General features: G+C 42.1%; 1 protein-coding gene across 2 annotated transcripts in view; it reads right to left on the bottom strand.

Annotated features, from left to right (window-relative positions):
* WWP2 (WW domain containing E3 ubiquitin protein ligase 2) overlaps positions 1-16,506 on the bottom strand; it is a 523,918-nt gene that overhangs the window by 7,200 nt on the left and 500,212 nt on the right. For both annotated transcript variants that reach the window (XM_078669521.1, XM_078669522.1), the window contains exons 20-21: positions 8,917-9,013; positions 830-902 (exon numbers count right to left, since the gene is read on the bottom strand). In XM_078669521.1, the coding sequence (XP_078525647.1) occupies positions 830-902; positions 8,917-9,013 (170 nt within the window). The remainder of the gene's footprint in view (positions 1-829; positions 903-8,916; positions 9,014-16,506) is intronic.

Raw genomic sequence — 16,506 nt, 5'->3', positions numbered from 1 at the left:
GAAAATTTTAACAGAGTAAAAGCACTCAGCGTGGACGACAGAAGCAGCAGGACTCACTCTGGCAGATCTGAGCTTAAAACCTTACTGGATACCCTGGTGAGAGATATGGTAATCACCCAGACTGACAAATCTGAATGGGTCAGGTCCATTGTCATAGTTTGAAAAAAGGATGGTAATATTAGGCTATGTGCTGACTTACGCACTTTAAACAAGAATATTATTGTTCTTGATTGTCATGCACTTTAACGCCTTAACCACGGCGGCAATTCCGCCGCGGTGCGGGTGTTTTAATGAGTGGGCAGGGATGCGACGGCCGTAGGCGTTGGCCGACGGGATCACGGAACGGGTTGAAATTGTAGTTTAAGGCTAAAAAAAAAATAACTGCATCAACTTTTTCTAAAATAATCTTTGTATCATTCTTAATTGCCCTAGAATGCTAATTAATATGCCATAATTATCCAATAAGGTGACATATTGAAATTGATGTATACATTCTGGGCTGCCCGCATTATGTAAACTAGGTAAATCCTCTACCGTCATTGTATATTCTAGAAGTATTTTCCCAAACTTTGATTATCAGATTCATTACAACCTCTCCTGCCCAGCACACTGAAGATCAGCAACATCACCAACTGAACAAGCCACTAACCACTCTACCCACGTTGCAACATTGCTCTAAGTTACGTCCAACCACCATAGGTCTCACACTTTCCTGTGAGTAAAAACCTGATTTCTCATTCTCTGAAACTGGATTTTTAATGTGTTGCTATTCAACCGGGAGGGTATCCAAGCTCTCGTACCCTTATCATTCAAACAACTAGATACTTACCAAGTGTGACTCCTGGGCAGCCAGGTTTCCTTGCCCACTTTATCAATGCAGAACTTCTGTGGCCCGTTGCTGCCTACGAGGAAGCATTGAGAAGAAATGGATTAATTTATACAAAAAAAGGACTGCTGGGAACTGCATTTGTCCTACACAACAGATATTATTGCAAAATGACACTTGGCAAGCAACTGCACAATGATTAAGCTTATTTTAATATTACTATCAAAAGGAAAGATTATATCAACATATTTAATATTCAAAATATAGATTGTACTTAGAGATACATTTTACTGGACCACCAAAATGAATACAAACATATTTTAATATGCAAGATATAGATTGTACTAAGGGGTATATTTCACTGGACTGTAAAAATGAATGCAACAGACCAAACCCCATTTCTTACTCATGTGTTAAGGCCAATAGAAAATGACTTTTTTTGGGTGGGGGGGGGCTGAACATCATCAAACAACCTTTTTTGACATAGTCCGTAATGAAGAATGATATGGCATTGCTTCAGTCTTCCCGATGCAGATATATTGGAAAGCTCAGCACCATCAGTGCCCTTTCGTCAGCAGGTTTATTACTTAAACCAAAGCTACTGGATAACCATGTGGGCCATGCTTGGAGCCGTGAAGATGCACAATTCATATTTTGGGATGTCTTCAAAGAACTTTTCTCTTAATGGAGGTTTAATTGCATTAAAACTTCTCTGTTTCCCTGTGTTTTTCTGGCTTTGTCTAGAGCTAGTGGCTGAACTGAAGGTGGTGTTTTCCTTGTTTATCCACTCATAGTAACCCAGCGTTCATACCAAATCAGTAAAGGTTATCACCCTACAAAAAGCATTTTAAAAATAATTTCTTTAGAAATGACTAAGCTATTTTACACCAATAATAAGACAAACCATTATCTATTCACGTGAAAAAAGGATAAAGTTACCTTAGAAGGAATACACGTACCTTTAAAGTAACACTATAGCTGCAGATATCAGGCTCTCTACTATTATGAACCTGCGGCTGAGGCGCCGGAAACAGGCAGAAGAAGTATCAAAAGCTGTAGTTCTTCAATTACAAGTTTACGTAGCCTAGTACTAAACTTTTAGGTCTGAATCATTTGCAGGTGCACACCATTCTCCTGCACAAATGTGCACCGTCACTAGTTTCCAATTTAAAAAATAGGAGGCAGACAATGATAAGGGGGAACGAGCATATAGATTAGAAGTAACAATACCATCATGAAAGTAACTTTATCTTACTCCAGGATCTCTCCTATTCTAAATTTGAGGGTAACTTCCAAAGTAAAGAGAAAATAAAGGATGGAAGCAAAGGTCTCCATGGGCCCCTAAGAATTAGCAAAAAGGTTTCTCAGAGTCTCATAACCAAATTGCTTTTTGCTTTGGGAAAAATCCTAGAAGGGAAAATTAACTGATGGTTACATGCAGCTTCATTAACTCTGATAGAGTGAGTTTGGACACTAGGTTCAGGGAGTGCTGCATGCACAGCAAAGTCGTTGAACATACAGGATGCAGTATTAAAAGCTGCTGTAGCAGGTGTTCGGCTGGCATAAACAACTCTAAAAGTTACAAAGATTTGGCCTGCAGAATGCAAAGCTCTGGTTCTAGCTCAATAAAAAGAAATACAGCACATCAAGATTGTTCAGTGTTTCTACTGTCTGGAAGAATAAAGACTTCAAATTTAGTTTGGAAGAAACACATCTTCTTTCAGACATTATCCAAAACTACCACTAGAATAACGCAAAGAATATTGCATCAGATGATTTTCAAATTGCAGATGGTGGAATTGAAGGACTTTTGCACTTGTCCTGTCAGGACAGATTTAGATACCAACAAGCAGAACAACTATTCAAAAAGGTGTTGAGACTGGTACAGGGCCAATACATTTTGATTGACGGCTTTGTTGTCAGTAGAAAAAAGATTCCACAGGCCTTTTCTTTTTTTGTTTGTTTATAAAACCTCTCTTTATTAAATTTTCCCCAGAAAAACATTGCATGTACAACAGCATGGGTAAACCTACATTGCAGCTTGTCCACCAGGAAATCTTTTTAGCCCCACACATCCCCTGATGTACATAGTGTATCTGTCTTCCTTGACCCACCCTACTCTCCCCCTTCTTCCCACATTGGCTGTCCCATTCATCAGCTATCCCATTACTGTTCCCATTGGGCGCAGGGTCAAGACTGATTTGCATATGGCTGGGTCCAAACTGAAATGGCATGGTGAGCAAAAAATACAATAGATTTGGGCCCAGATCTCTGTACTGGGGAGAGGATTTGGGCTCAGATCTCTCTCCTGGGGTGATTCTATCCATCAATTGTTATTTTTGCATTTGTCACCCCGTGTGGGACAGGTTTGCTCAGACGTGGGTCCAGTGCTCTCCATGCCACTGGAGTCAAGCTATCCTGGCTCATGAGGGCTGAAAGCCGGAAACCGGTCCCAGGATGCTTGTTTCCAGTCCAGGGAGGATCTGGCCTGGCAGTTCGGGCTGGACTGTTCCCATTGGGCGCAGGGTCAAGACTGATTTGCATATAGGTGGGTCCAAACTGGAATGGCATGGTGTGCAAAAAAACGATGGATTTGGGCCCAGATCACTGTACTGAGGTGAATGTATGACATTGTTCTGCATTGTGTCCATCAATTGTCCTTTTTCCAGTCATCAGCTATCCCATTATATTCAACCACGGATACAAAATGTTCTTGTGTTTCGACAGGCATCCTCGCCCATGGTACACTCTTCTACAGATCTGTAGAAGTCCAGAGACCTCCAATTCTGTGCTATCTCCAAGTTTGCAATCATCAATCAAAGCACAACTAATTTCTTCCCAGCCCAGTTCCCCTCCCAACCCTACATTATCTCCAATAAAACCATTCAGGGGGTGGCTTCAATAGATATACCCACAACTTTGGCTAGCCATGCGTGTATTCTTGTACAATATCTGGATATCTCTGGGAACTCCCATAACATGTGCAGAAATGTACCCTTGGGTTCCCCGCATCTGGCTCATTTTGTATAGAGCTGTGGGTGTAAAGTATAGTCTATGTAGATAAACTGAACTGCATGAGGCAAAGCCTCTCCTGTATCATCATCTCCCTTGCGGCCATTTTCACCTCCATCCAGTCCTCCTTATCCAATGGTCCTATGTCCCTCTCCCATCGCTACCGAAGAATCTGCATTGGAAATGGCATAATAACTATTAGCACTCTGTTGATAGAGGAAATGGCCTTCTTTCTTGGCCATTCCATCACCAGTTTAGGTTCCAATGGGTTAAATTACAAGACCTCCTGCAGACGCCTGGCTGACTTATCCAGAGCGTGTCGAACCTGGAGGTATTGAAAGAACTGCGTCTTATGGTGCGCATATTCTTTCTGCAACAGGCTGAAGGATTTGATATGTGACGTCTTGTATAGGTCTCCTATTGTGGAAATCCCATTGGTTTCCCACCAATGAATCTGCCTACCCGAGGAACCTCCGGCATCCATGTTCCTTGTTAAAGACTTAGTGAGTCTCAAATACCATATAATATTTCGCAGTGCTCTGCGCCAACAAGCGATATTTTTCTGGGTAACCTCGGGCAGATCTCAGGACACCCTGTAATCATAGAATTGTGTGATGAGTGCAAGCACACTTGCCCAAGTCACCGCCAGCCTGACGTCGAAATCAGTCCTATCTGCATAAAGCCCATACAGCCAGTCGTTAATAGCTGTGAGGCTGTATAATATCTTTGGACGTTCGCTAAAAATCAGTAAACTTTAAGACAACATACTAACGATTGTAATTATAATTACAATCGTTAGTATGTTGTCTTAAAGTTTAGTGATTTTTATATGTATTATTAGTAATTTTGATTTATTGTTTTAATTTAGGGAGTTTTTTCAGCAATGAAATATTTTGTCCTGATGATGGTCTACATGACGCCTGCATGTTAGACCGAAACGTCGACACCCCCATCATCTCCAGAAACGTTGCGTTGTCACCAACATACAACCATTATTTATTAATTATTTTGGGTTGTTTGTTACATTCACCAGGAGTTGATGTGTTAGTTGTGAACTGAATAGTCATTGCTATCTTTACCTCTGCTCACTACTTATTGCTTGAATTGATTTCTCTGCATTTGTCTCCCAAGATGTAATTTTGTTGCTTTATCACTAAAATACTAAAAAGATTTTTCAGAATATAGCTTAGACTCTCCGTGTGTTCTCTTTTCCTTCCTGTGATTTATTAAAGTGAATTACAAAGTGTGATATTCTGTCGATACACTTGAGTTTGTTATATATTTACGACTCAGTACTAAGCTTTATTGGTTCCTAAAATAAGTCATCTATGTCCTTGAGGCAGGACAATGGTTACCTTTCAGGGAAATGGCCCTCACGACAATAGACTGAGCACAATGTTTTCTTTCTATGGATACCTGGCATTTGTTGTTTGTAGACTTCAATGTAGGTGGCTTCTTCTGCATCTCCTGAGTCTGACAGATGACATGTAGGTTGGTGATGAGGGGAGGGATAGCTTTCATGAGTAGTCACCACTACTGCATAGATGTTCTCATTATCTGGTAACATTGGCTTGATGAACAAAACTTTAACTGTCTTCACACATTCTTATTAATACAGCTTGAGATCTTGCTTCGTTCAAATTCTAGTGATCAGTGCCAGCAGCTTTGGAATATGTGTGGGATCCACCAGCCACTACCTCTAGAAGGATGGCAGCCTGGAAGATGGATCTTTAGAAGCCTTTTCCGTTACTTCATGATCCTACTAAGCTATCAACAAGCACAGCCAAAAGAGGCAACTGGAGTAGAAAGGGCTGTGCCAGATGAAATAAGGTGAAGCTGCCACATGGACAGGCAATGGTTAGGAAGCATTGGGGGAGCAGGGTCTCTAGTGCCAGGAGAATTTTGATTCCATCATGACCATGAGAGCAGACAGTTCCGAAGGCACTAGAGCAAGTTAGCCTTCACTTTGGTACTACAGCCATCCAGAAATAACCCTTAGTTAGGGAGGGTCAACAGCATGTTTGCAGTCCCTGAGCTTAGATCTAAGAGGAGATGAACAAGCAGTTTGAGCTCAAGATCCAGTTGTTTCTGATGTAAAGGGTCACAGCTGTCAGAACTGCTTGCCATGAAACCAAGAAAGAAGAATAGCTAATGGGAGAAGCAAGAAAGTACTTAGGAGACAGAATAATGGCACCAGCTTTAAACCCTGGGATCCTGATTTCAAGATTCAATGCATACTGCTACTCCTGTACCTCCAGAATCGGATGTGGGTGGAAAACAATGCCACCTTGGCTGCCTCTTGAAATGAGGTCACTCGTTTACAGACTCAGAAGCCTGCTCAATCTCAAAACCTTTCTGCACCAAGCAGTAGTCAGACATGAGGCATGGAGGAGTAATCATGTGGTGGATGCAGCTTGCTATGCTAGGACTGCAATAGTTGGTGCCCATAGGATCTAGTGCCAACTCTGGAGTTGAATTTCCTGCCTAAACTGGAGCATATTGAAACTGAGGCCCTTAACTTGGACTCAGGGAGGGACGCACGCTTGCACCCAGAAACAGAGAAATGTAATGCTAGCTCGGAACTAACATGGTCCAGAAAGTTTTACTCCATCAGAAAATGTATCAGACTGTACATTACTTCAGTGTTTGGTCCCCATACATTCCTCACATCCCAGACACTTTGTATCCGATCCTGAGATAGCAACTATTGAACCTGGGTGAAACACGTGTTGGTTACTATGGGAAAATGTCCAAGTGACCATACGGATCTGGCAAGATTGTGCCAGGATGTCTGGAAAGAGGTCAAGCCTGTGTATGACGTACATCTATGTGTATGACACTGGGCAAAACTACAAATAAACAGTTACAGAAACAATTTCCAGCCTACCAATAGGTCCTGCTGTAGTCACATGTTGAAAAGGGAAGAAAGGACAGTTTGGGATAATATGATTCCATCCCATACTGCATGCCTTTCAAAAACCGAGATAGAGCTGTATAAAATACAAACTTCATTGTAAGTAAAAACATATATAACAAAGATCTTGCCCTGGCATGTGCAGAAACCAAGCAGTCAAGAGGTTGAGTAAAGCATACAAAATCTAGGAAATTGGAAGGCCCCTGCTGATACATGGCCACATAAGTCATTATATGAACATTTCTTAAAATACTCCACAGCGATCAGCGAAGTAGTGCCAGCATCAACACTGTTTAAGCATGTTGGTTAAAATATTCTTTCCTCATTTTAGGACACGCCAAATTAACAATGCCGGGTTAGTCTGCATAAACCCAAACTAAACAAGGTTTTGTTTTTGAATTGGAACTACTTGACAGCCGATATCGAGCTCGCACATTTTCAAAACAGATGACTGCCAATGAGCTGTAACTACCTATTATCATACAACTGTAAAAAGATATCCAAGCAAAAATACATTTAGAGCTATTTATGGTTTAGCAAACCAAAATCCGTAAAAGCTCTGAAAAAACCCAATTTTGGGATGCAATGCACACCATAATTCACGCTCCCAACATGCTTTCCTCTTGGTAGACAGCTTTCTTATCACAGGGGCTCGGCATGGAGGTTTACTGAACATCGCAGTGTTGTGAGTTATGGTGTGTATTGTAGGTTGCACAACAAATTTGAGAAATTCCCGTGTTTTTTTCAGTTTTGTGTAGGGTGAACCATAACTAACCCTAACTTCGTTTTTTTGCTATTAAATGATGTACTGTATTCAACGTCCTTGTACATATTCTGTGCTGTGGATAACCTTAGGATGCACTGTGGCCAACACCTGCAGGTGCCTAGTTTCAAGATGCGCAAGGCATTTGCCTGTGCTAATCGCGGTTGACCACAGCATCTGCTCTCTGGCCAGAACCAGTGCCCAACTTTCACTAAGCAAGGGTTAGCTGTAGGGTATGGCCTTTGGCCATTCTCTGCACCCAACTCTATTTTATTAATTGTTCTGGGTTTACAAGTCTTGGGACTAGTAAACCCTAAATGTTTCATCGGGTCTGTAAACCAGGTTGTGAGATTCATAAAGCCTGTGACAAAAACTGCACTTTTTAGGTCTTGCCTAACAGGCATCACAAGCTGCCAGGTTGGAAAATTCTTATTGTGGGATTATCAAGAATTTACAGTGGACTTGCATCCTTACTATTGCTTACCATTGGTTGACTTCACTATCACTCATTTGTTTGCTTATTATTCAATGGCTTTCCTTATCCATCTTGAGCTTGTCCTGCCTCAGGAGAATAGCCCCTTTATCATCTTTTGGCTTGGCTGACTTGTATACTTCCCGTTCTCACTTTAAGGGAACTATTATTTTTTTCCTTAACCACTCCATGATGTGGGGCAGGGGCACTATGCTAAGCACAGATTTTCAGCTTACGTGCTTTTAAGCCACATCCTTAATTACATCGGCCACGTCCCTTTGAGAGACACCCCCCACAGTTTTTTCATCCCACTTAAAACCCTGATGCAATCCATATGAACCTAAGAGATCACTGATCTAGGCTTGAGTTCATTGACCAGAAATGGACAATGGGAGCAACAAATCTCACTTGTCCAGTGGAGGGGGTCCTTTATATCTTAAACATGGGTTTGTGGAATGTCCATAGAATAAGAGGTCAAGATATACAGACGTGTTAACTCTATCAAGCTCTCCCAGTTTGAATTTTAGGTTCTCAATAATTACTAAATGATTGACATCAAACCATGCAATGCATACTTTCAGGGTAAAGTTCTACATTCATGGCAATTTGGGCATAAATACCTTCAGTGTTTTTTGCTACAGCAGTGAGCAAAATGTCATATGGTAGCTACAATGGGAAATCAGATTTCTTTTATGCTTTTCCCTACCCTTTTTTACCTAGCGTGCTACAGCAAGAAAATTGTTATGTCAGACCGTGGCTACAAACAGTAAGAGGGTGCCACATTTTGTACAGATCTGTACATGCGGACAAAAGTAATATGAAAATAACTTAAAGCCATTTCAATGGAATGTTGGCTTGAACCATAACTATAAGTGGCAACAAGCATGGTACATTAAGTTGACTTCAAAGTCAAATACAAAGATACATACCTATGAGCTCAGCAAATCCTCCTACAGGGAGACGACAAGTTCCAGTAACAAACTGCAGTAAACGGATCCGCTTTTCATTATCCATTTCTTTTACAACCTAAAAACACGTCAAACATACATAAAGCTATGATCCTTTGCCCTTAACTCCTATTCCTCATGCACAGCCTATCTATGACACACATCCTGTGATAATTGCTAATAGTTTGCTTGCAGGTTGGAGATGTAGACTCTTGGATAAAAACGTATCCCTTGCAAGGTAAATAGAAAGAACTACATAAAAAGCAATACAATATAAAACGATGATGCAGCAAAAACTACAAACCCATTGGAAGGAACAAATATCTGTCTATAGTTACACTTTTGTACTAAAACACAGGGGATTGTTGTGAAGTCAAGGTAGAATATGCCTTAATTATTTAGTCTCTGAGAAGAAAAAGATGAACGTACAAAGGAAATGAGGCAAAAGAGAGACACGAGTATCTGAGTGTGAGAAAAAGGAGAACATGAAGGGGATGACAGTATTACACATTTTATACCAAAACACGCCGAGCAACATGTTCTACTGGCAAATCTCTTTCTGCATTACTCAACATCATAGATTCACATGTATTTAATTAATGCCCATCATCACGCTGAACATCTTCGGTACATTTCAAATAGAAGTATTCCGAAATCTATGCCTAGTTTTTGTGTGTTGTGTGCTTTTTCTAGTGGTTAAAAGGGGAAAACAGGCACTAAGTCATACTACTTGCAGGATATCTTCAGTGTCTAATGGTGAACCTTTAAACATTATGCCTCATTAGGAAGAATGGTGGGTTCCTGGTGGGTTTGAAACTATTTAAGATACCAACACTGGGAAACGTATTTACAGGTAAAACATGTATTTTCTTTGCCAACGTTAGATACTGAAAGATTTACATGGTTTGAATCATTAATACATTTACATGCCTTTAACCAGAATAGATGGCAGTACATAATGGAAGAGAAGGAGCAAGTGATGCTCATATTTACACAGCAGACTCTTTAAAACCACAACCCTACGTCGGCCTATTCTGGACTGACATCTATGCACTAGTACTTGGTTAAAACATGTGTTCAGTACAACATAGCAGCCTTGCAAATGTCAAGTATTGGAACTCCTGCAGAAAAAGATGCGGTGATGGTCATTCCGCTTGTTGAGTGTGCTTTCACCTTTTCCTGCAGTTGTCTATATGCCTTGTTATGGCAAAAGGCAATGTACAAAGTCATCCCCTGAACATGACCTATTTGGAAAGCTCTTAACCTATATATGCTTGATCAACAGCAACAGTTGACCAGTATCCTATAAGTCTTACCTTATATCTGTATACCTTTTGTCTGTATAATAGTGAACGCCTCTCTTTGCATCCAGCATGTGCAGAAACCTTTTGATGAGAAGTGGGTTTCAGAAAGAATATAAGTGGGGTAATAATCTAGGCCATATGGAGCTAAGAAGGTCCTTTTGGCAAATGCTACATTTGTATTAAGTACAGGTTCGTTCTTTAAGAATGTGATATAGGGTTGTACAATGACAGTGTCTGGAACTTGCTGATACTCAGAAGATGAATTTGCGACAACAAATGTAGTTCTCCATCCCCCTTAAGGACTGGTTTTAATGGTTGATCCCTCAGTCTGTAGAGGACTTGTGTTGGTTTTAGGCTATGTTAAGGCCAGCCTGATGGATTAGAAATCTTTTCATGAGTTGTCAGTAAAGGGAAGTCGCCTGTATCCAGAAACTGCGACCAGGTGCATGCTCAGAAAGCAGTCCGAGACTTGATAGAGGCAGATGCAGTTTGTGGGGCAACGCCTAATTTAGAATAAGTGAGTTGACGAAGAGCCCTTTCTTTACAAGACATACATAATCCTTTTGGTCCCTGGAGAATGTTTATCTGGTTGAAAAGTTATCCATGAAATCCAGATATTAGGAGTTTAGGAGCCATGCTCGCACGGTTATACACACTGGGCTGTGGTGTAGGATCTGTCCTTGCACCAGAATCAGTAGCTGTGGGAATAATAGAGTCCGCTTGGCTCCTGAAGAGACATAAGTTGAACCAGCTAAGCATGCTACACACAGCAGTGATGGCCTATTCTTGAACAGTGTCTATCATTTGTGGTAGTCTTCTGTCTCTCAATTCAGGGTAGCTGCTAGATCATCTGCTATGTCTATTAAGTGCAAGGGTAGAACAGGTATTTATTTGAATCACCCATTCCTATCTACTGAGAGATTGATGGGGTCCTTTTCACCTTTACTTCCTGATATAGGGCACATTAGGCCTGCAAATAGAAGACTTTACCAGCTTTTCTTCTATTTTTGGCAGCAACCCTTGATGGGTCTGATGCACTACTTTAAGAGTGTATTGTGCAGAAACATTACCCTACAATGACCAATGTCCTTTTTTGGTTAGATTTCCGAGTTGTGCAATCCAGCCACACAACAATCTGGGTTCAGTTCATAAAAGGACTTCCCCATCCTTAGATTGTTCTGATATTTCAGGCGAGATCCTAATTGGATACAGGCATGTGCATCGCAAGGTCCTCTCTACTTCAGTCCCTTTAGTCCAAATGGCTGATAAAAATAACATGAGGCAGACCCTGGCTTTCGTGGATATGAGATACATATTTAGGCACAGGCAGAACAGTTAGAATATGTAGTGGGCCTTCCAAAGGAGAATTTTTATCTTGATGGGTAGGTGACAACATTATGTGGTAAGATTATTCATAAATTATGAGCCTTCTTAATGCCTCACAGGTTTCATTGATTACCATAAATCATAGCTCCTTCTTGTCACTGTTTCGAAGAGCTCCTGCTCCATCTTGTGCATATTTCAGGTGCTGAGTGACCGATTGACCTATATTCTCTTGCCGCATTGAATTGGCTTTTCAGCGCGAGTAGGCGCTTTTGGACATCCCGCCTTGCGGTGCGGTCTGGGTCTCTCTTATCTTGCGGTGTCTAATTGGAGCTGGTATTTTTATCTGGTATTTTTTATTTGTGTGGAGCCTTAGCCTGGGACTTACCACCCTCTCAGCTGCTTCCGCCCTCCGGGCTTTTAACCTCTTGGCTCCAGTTCGTTTTTCTTTTCGCTTGGCATGCTCTGCCAACCCACCTGACTCACACCATCTCCTCTGTGTTTGGCTTCCCCTTCGCAGGTGTTTCTTCGACACAGCCCGATCCGACGCCGGGTTTTCCCGTTCGAGCGGCGGGTCTGTGTGGAAACGAGCCAGCTGATCCTCCATCACCTGACCTACGGGGGCGGAGCCTACCAGAGGCGTCACGGTTGGGGACTAAAAAGCCCACATGCCTCCCTGGCCGAAGGCACGCCCAAGGCAAGCCTGTCTGCGCCCGTCCGAGGCCGACCGGGGCATGGGGCATGGGATGCTGCTCAGATTTTTAAATACTCCTCGGCTGAGCTCATGGCGTGCCAAGGTGAGTGGTCTATTTCTAAACATGTACAGTCCAAGCTTAGTTCACTTGGCCTTGTCTGAAACCCCCTTGTTTGGAACCGCCAGGGGCGGTCGCTACGGATAGTGGGACACAGCCTACTGTCCAACCCTTGGGAGGCCTTCCTGTGTCCTTTTCGTCTTGTTTGTTGAATACTCGATCTCTAGTTAAATATTATTTAGAGATATTTACCTTTCTTAATCAGGTTCAGCCTGACTGTTTATTTTTGTCTGAAACCTGGCTTACCCCTTCCTCTTCCCCAGACATTTTAGCTGCCATCCCCGAAAATAATTATGTTTTACACTCAGATCGTACACCTGGTAAACATGGTGGGGGGGTGGCTGCTATTATTCACTCAAGATGGTCCTTTTCCCTAATTCCTTCGCCGACGATTCCTGCCGTGGACTATTTAGTCATGAAAACCTTGTCTGTCTCCCCTCCGCTTGTTTGCGTCTTATTTTATCGCCCCCCTCAGTCTATGCCCGCTTTCTCTACCTTGGTTGGAGATATCCTTGCAAATTTGATAGTAAACCACACGCGCATAGTGATCCTAGGCGACTTTAACTATTGGCCTGGTGATCCTATGGAGAACTCTCAATCCAAAGAGTTCTCGGATCTACTTACTCATTTGAACCTGACCCAATTGGTTGAGCTTCCCACTCATATGTCTGGCCATATTCTCGACCAAATTTGGTCAGCCAATTTGGAGATTTCTTTACTTTCGGTTCTCCCCTGCCTGTGGTCTGACCACCATCTGATTTCCTTTTCCTTAAGCCCTGTGGTTAGTACCCCTCCTCCTGTTAACATTAAAGTCAGGAATTGGGGACGAGTCAATATCAGTGCTTTATGAGCCTCTCTTGCTGCTTCTAGTTTTCTAGATGGTGACTATTTAGATCTATCTCTCCATGATCAGGCCTCAGCCATTAGCACCTGGCTTACCTTATTGTGTGAGGAGTTGGTCCCTTTGAGATCAATTCGCTTTCGCGCTCACACGATTCACAAAAGTGGTTCTCCCATTCGCTCCAAGCAAAAAAACTCCAGCTTAGACAGGCTGAGCGTAAGTGGCATCGGGGCTATGTCCCTTCTGATAAGCTGTCTTACTCTGCTATTCTCAGAAAATATAAAAAAGACATTCTCGCTGCTAAAATTCAATATTTCTCAGGACTAATATCATCCTCTTCCAACAAGCCTAAGGACATTTTGTCCACTCTTAACAGCCTGTGCAAGTTGGATAGAGTTACTGCTAAACCTCAACCATCTCAAGATTTATGTGATTCCCTGCATGACTTTTTCTTCACAAAAATCTTTGTTATAAAACAACATATTGCCCTTCCCTCCCCTTCCATTGATCCCCCTCTCCCGCCTCCTTGCACTCATTCCTTTACCCACTTTCCATCTATATCTACTGAGACGTTTCTAAATTTAGTGATGTCTACAAAATCGGGCTCTCCTACTGACAGCTGCCCATCACATATTCTCCGGCAGATTTTCTCAATTTGTCCTGATCCACCTTTGGCCTTGCTCAATAAATCCTTGTCATCAGGCACTGTTCCTAATCTTTTTAAGTCTGCCAAGATCGTACCTGTTCTGAAAAAGGTAGGCGCCGATCCTACTGTCTCTACCAACTTTCGTCCCATCTCCTTGCTCCCCTTTCTGGGCAAGGTGTTGGAGAGACACGTAACACACTGCTTGAGCTCTTATATCGAAGCCTCTAACTACCATGATCCTTATCAGACTGGCTTTCGGCCTACCCATTCGACCGAATCTGTCATCCTGTCGGTTTTGGATGAGCTAAGAGTGGGTGCTGATCGGGGTTTTTCACAGGCTTTGATACTTCTCGATCTATCGGCAGCATTCGACACGGTCGACCATTCTCTCTTGGTCGACCGTGTCGGATGTGCTGGCATCTCGGATGTTGCCTTAAGCTGGATCTCCTCGTTCTTGGAGAATCGCCAACAGGCGGTCCGACTGCCCCCTTTCTGTTCTTCTCCCCGAGCGGTGACCTGTGGTGTTCCCCAGGGTTCCGCTCTCTCTCCCCTTCTATTCAATCTTTATATTTTTCCTTAAATTTATGCTTTGCGCCGTCTGGAGGTCACAGTGTTTAATTACGCTGATGACCTCCAACTTGTTTTTACTCTTTCTGCTTCCCCTGATTCAGTTTCCCATTTTCAGAACACTATGATTTTCATCCATGACTGGATGTGTACGAACCACTTAAAGTTAAATCCCGACAAGACGGAGCTCGTCTTGTTCGGAGGTTCGCCTAATCCTTGGTGCTCCAACTTCTGGCACCCCTCTCTTGGTCCCCCTCCCTCGGCGTCCATATCCGTGAAAAGTTTGGGCATTAAAATCAGCGATGATCTGTCGATGCATACACAGATCAGTATGATCGTTTCTTCCTGTTTCCTGTCTCTCCGAGTGATTCGGAAGGTCTCTCGTTTTTTTACTATTGACGCCTTGAAGGTTATTCTCCTGGCCCTTGTAATTTCTATGGTGGATTATGCCAATTCCTTGTATATTGGTATTCCTGCCTATGAATTACGCTGACTTCAGCTTATTCAAAATCAGGCTGCTAGGCTGATTTATAGTTGTTCTCAATTTCATCATGCCCTCCCTCTCCTTAGACAATTGCATTGGTTGCCGGTCTCTCATAGATGCCAATTCAAATTAGGATGCCTCATTTTTAAATCTTTGGCGGGCTTAGCTCCCCACTATATGGCATCTAGGCTCTTTACCTATACTCCTTCCAGGAATTTACGGTCGTCGTCAAAAAACCTCTTGGTTATCCCTCGCTTTGTCAGGAAGAAGCATGGGGGGTCGTGTTTCTCTTTTTTGGCACCCAGGTTCTGGAATGACCTCCCTGACAGTCGTCGTTCTTCTCTTTCATATTTGGTATTCCGTAAAGGTTTGAAGACCTGGTTATTTACCAGAGCGTTTGAAGTCTAAGTTGTCTTTTACAGTAACTGCACATTACTAGCGCCATGAAAACTTTTTTGGTAAACGTGCGCTCTATAAATTGCCCCAACTTCAACTTCATCACATGATCAATTGCAAATGGAAACTTAATCTGTCCCCACTGCCCATATTCACAGATGAGTTATATCTCTATCCCACTATCTGCTAAACCCATTCTGAGCATGTCTAAAAGCAGAACCCAACCATGATATCAGAAATATGTACAAGGCAACTATCACCACTCTTTACCACTTCACTACCACCAGTAGTCAAAGCTCTCCTGTTCCCATCCTTATGATCCTTGCCAATGTGCTCTAGATCTTCTTTTTTTTCTTTTGATCCATATTTTCACTGTCCTACTAGCTCCAGCCTGGTCCAGCCTCCTCTTCCATTGCTATTTTAACCACTAAAAGTGCACTGGGTTAGCCAGACATCTTTTAGAATACTTTTGTTCATTCAAAGATCATTTTCAAAGGATATACAAGAATATTTGGCTTATGATAGTACTAACTCTAGGCCATCTACTTGCTGAAAGTACACCGGTGCATTTCATTTCGGCATGCCACTTCCTTGAGGAAGTTTCTCATGAATATTTATCTCTTACTACAGCTGTTACTGTCTATAGGAGATTCACACATTTTGAAATATTTCCCATCCTCAGGCGTTAATCCGCTGTACAGAAGTGTGTTGCACCACAAAGTAATTTACTTTGGTAGCAAATTCATTCTGAATAGGTCACTTTGCTTTCAGCCACTATGTGAGTGTTGGGTTTAAATTATGTTCTTGAAGCTTTAGGCTAATCTAGACTCACAGTCTATGCATCATGCCACCATAAATAATAGTTCAGAGGTCTCCACTGTCTGCCGAGGATAGTCAGACCCAAGCCAGATTTTCAGGCTGCCCATGTAAAATATAAAATAACATATACAACAAATAATTATAGCAAATCTAAATGGTACTCATTTCGATAGTAAGATGCTTGTCGCGTCTTGAGGAGTCACTGAGATTGTTAATGGCTCAAAAGAACTGCGGTGATTATTTGAAAATAATTGTGATTTTGTTAGCTTGTGATTCAAGGCCTTAAACACAATTACCTAAATGACTGTCATTGGCAGTCATTTTTATGCACTTTCGCAAAATAATTTCAATTGGCGATTTAATATACGCTCTGTTACATT

The sequence above is a fragment of the Lissotriton helveticus genome, chromosome 12, assembly GCF_964261635.1.
Source record: "Lissotriton helveticus chromosome 12, aLisHel1.1, whole genome shotgun sequence".
Lineage (NCBI taxonomy): Eukaryota > Metazoa > Chordata > Amphibia > Caudata > Salamandridae > Lissotriton > Lissotriton helveticus.
Note: the sequence above shows the minus strand (reverse complement) of the source record. Positions and strands in the feature narration are given on the sequence as shown.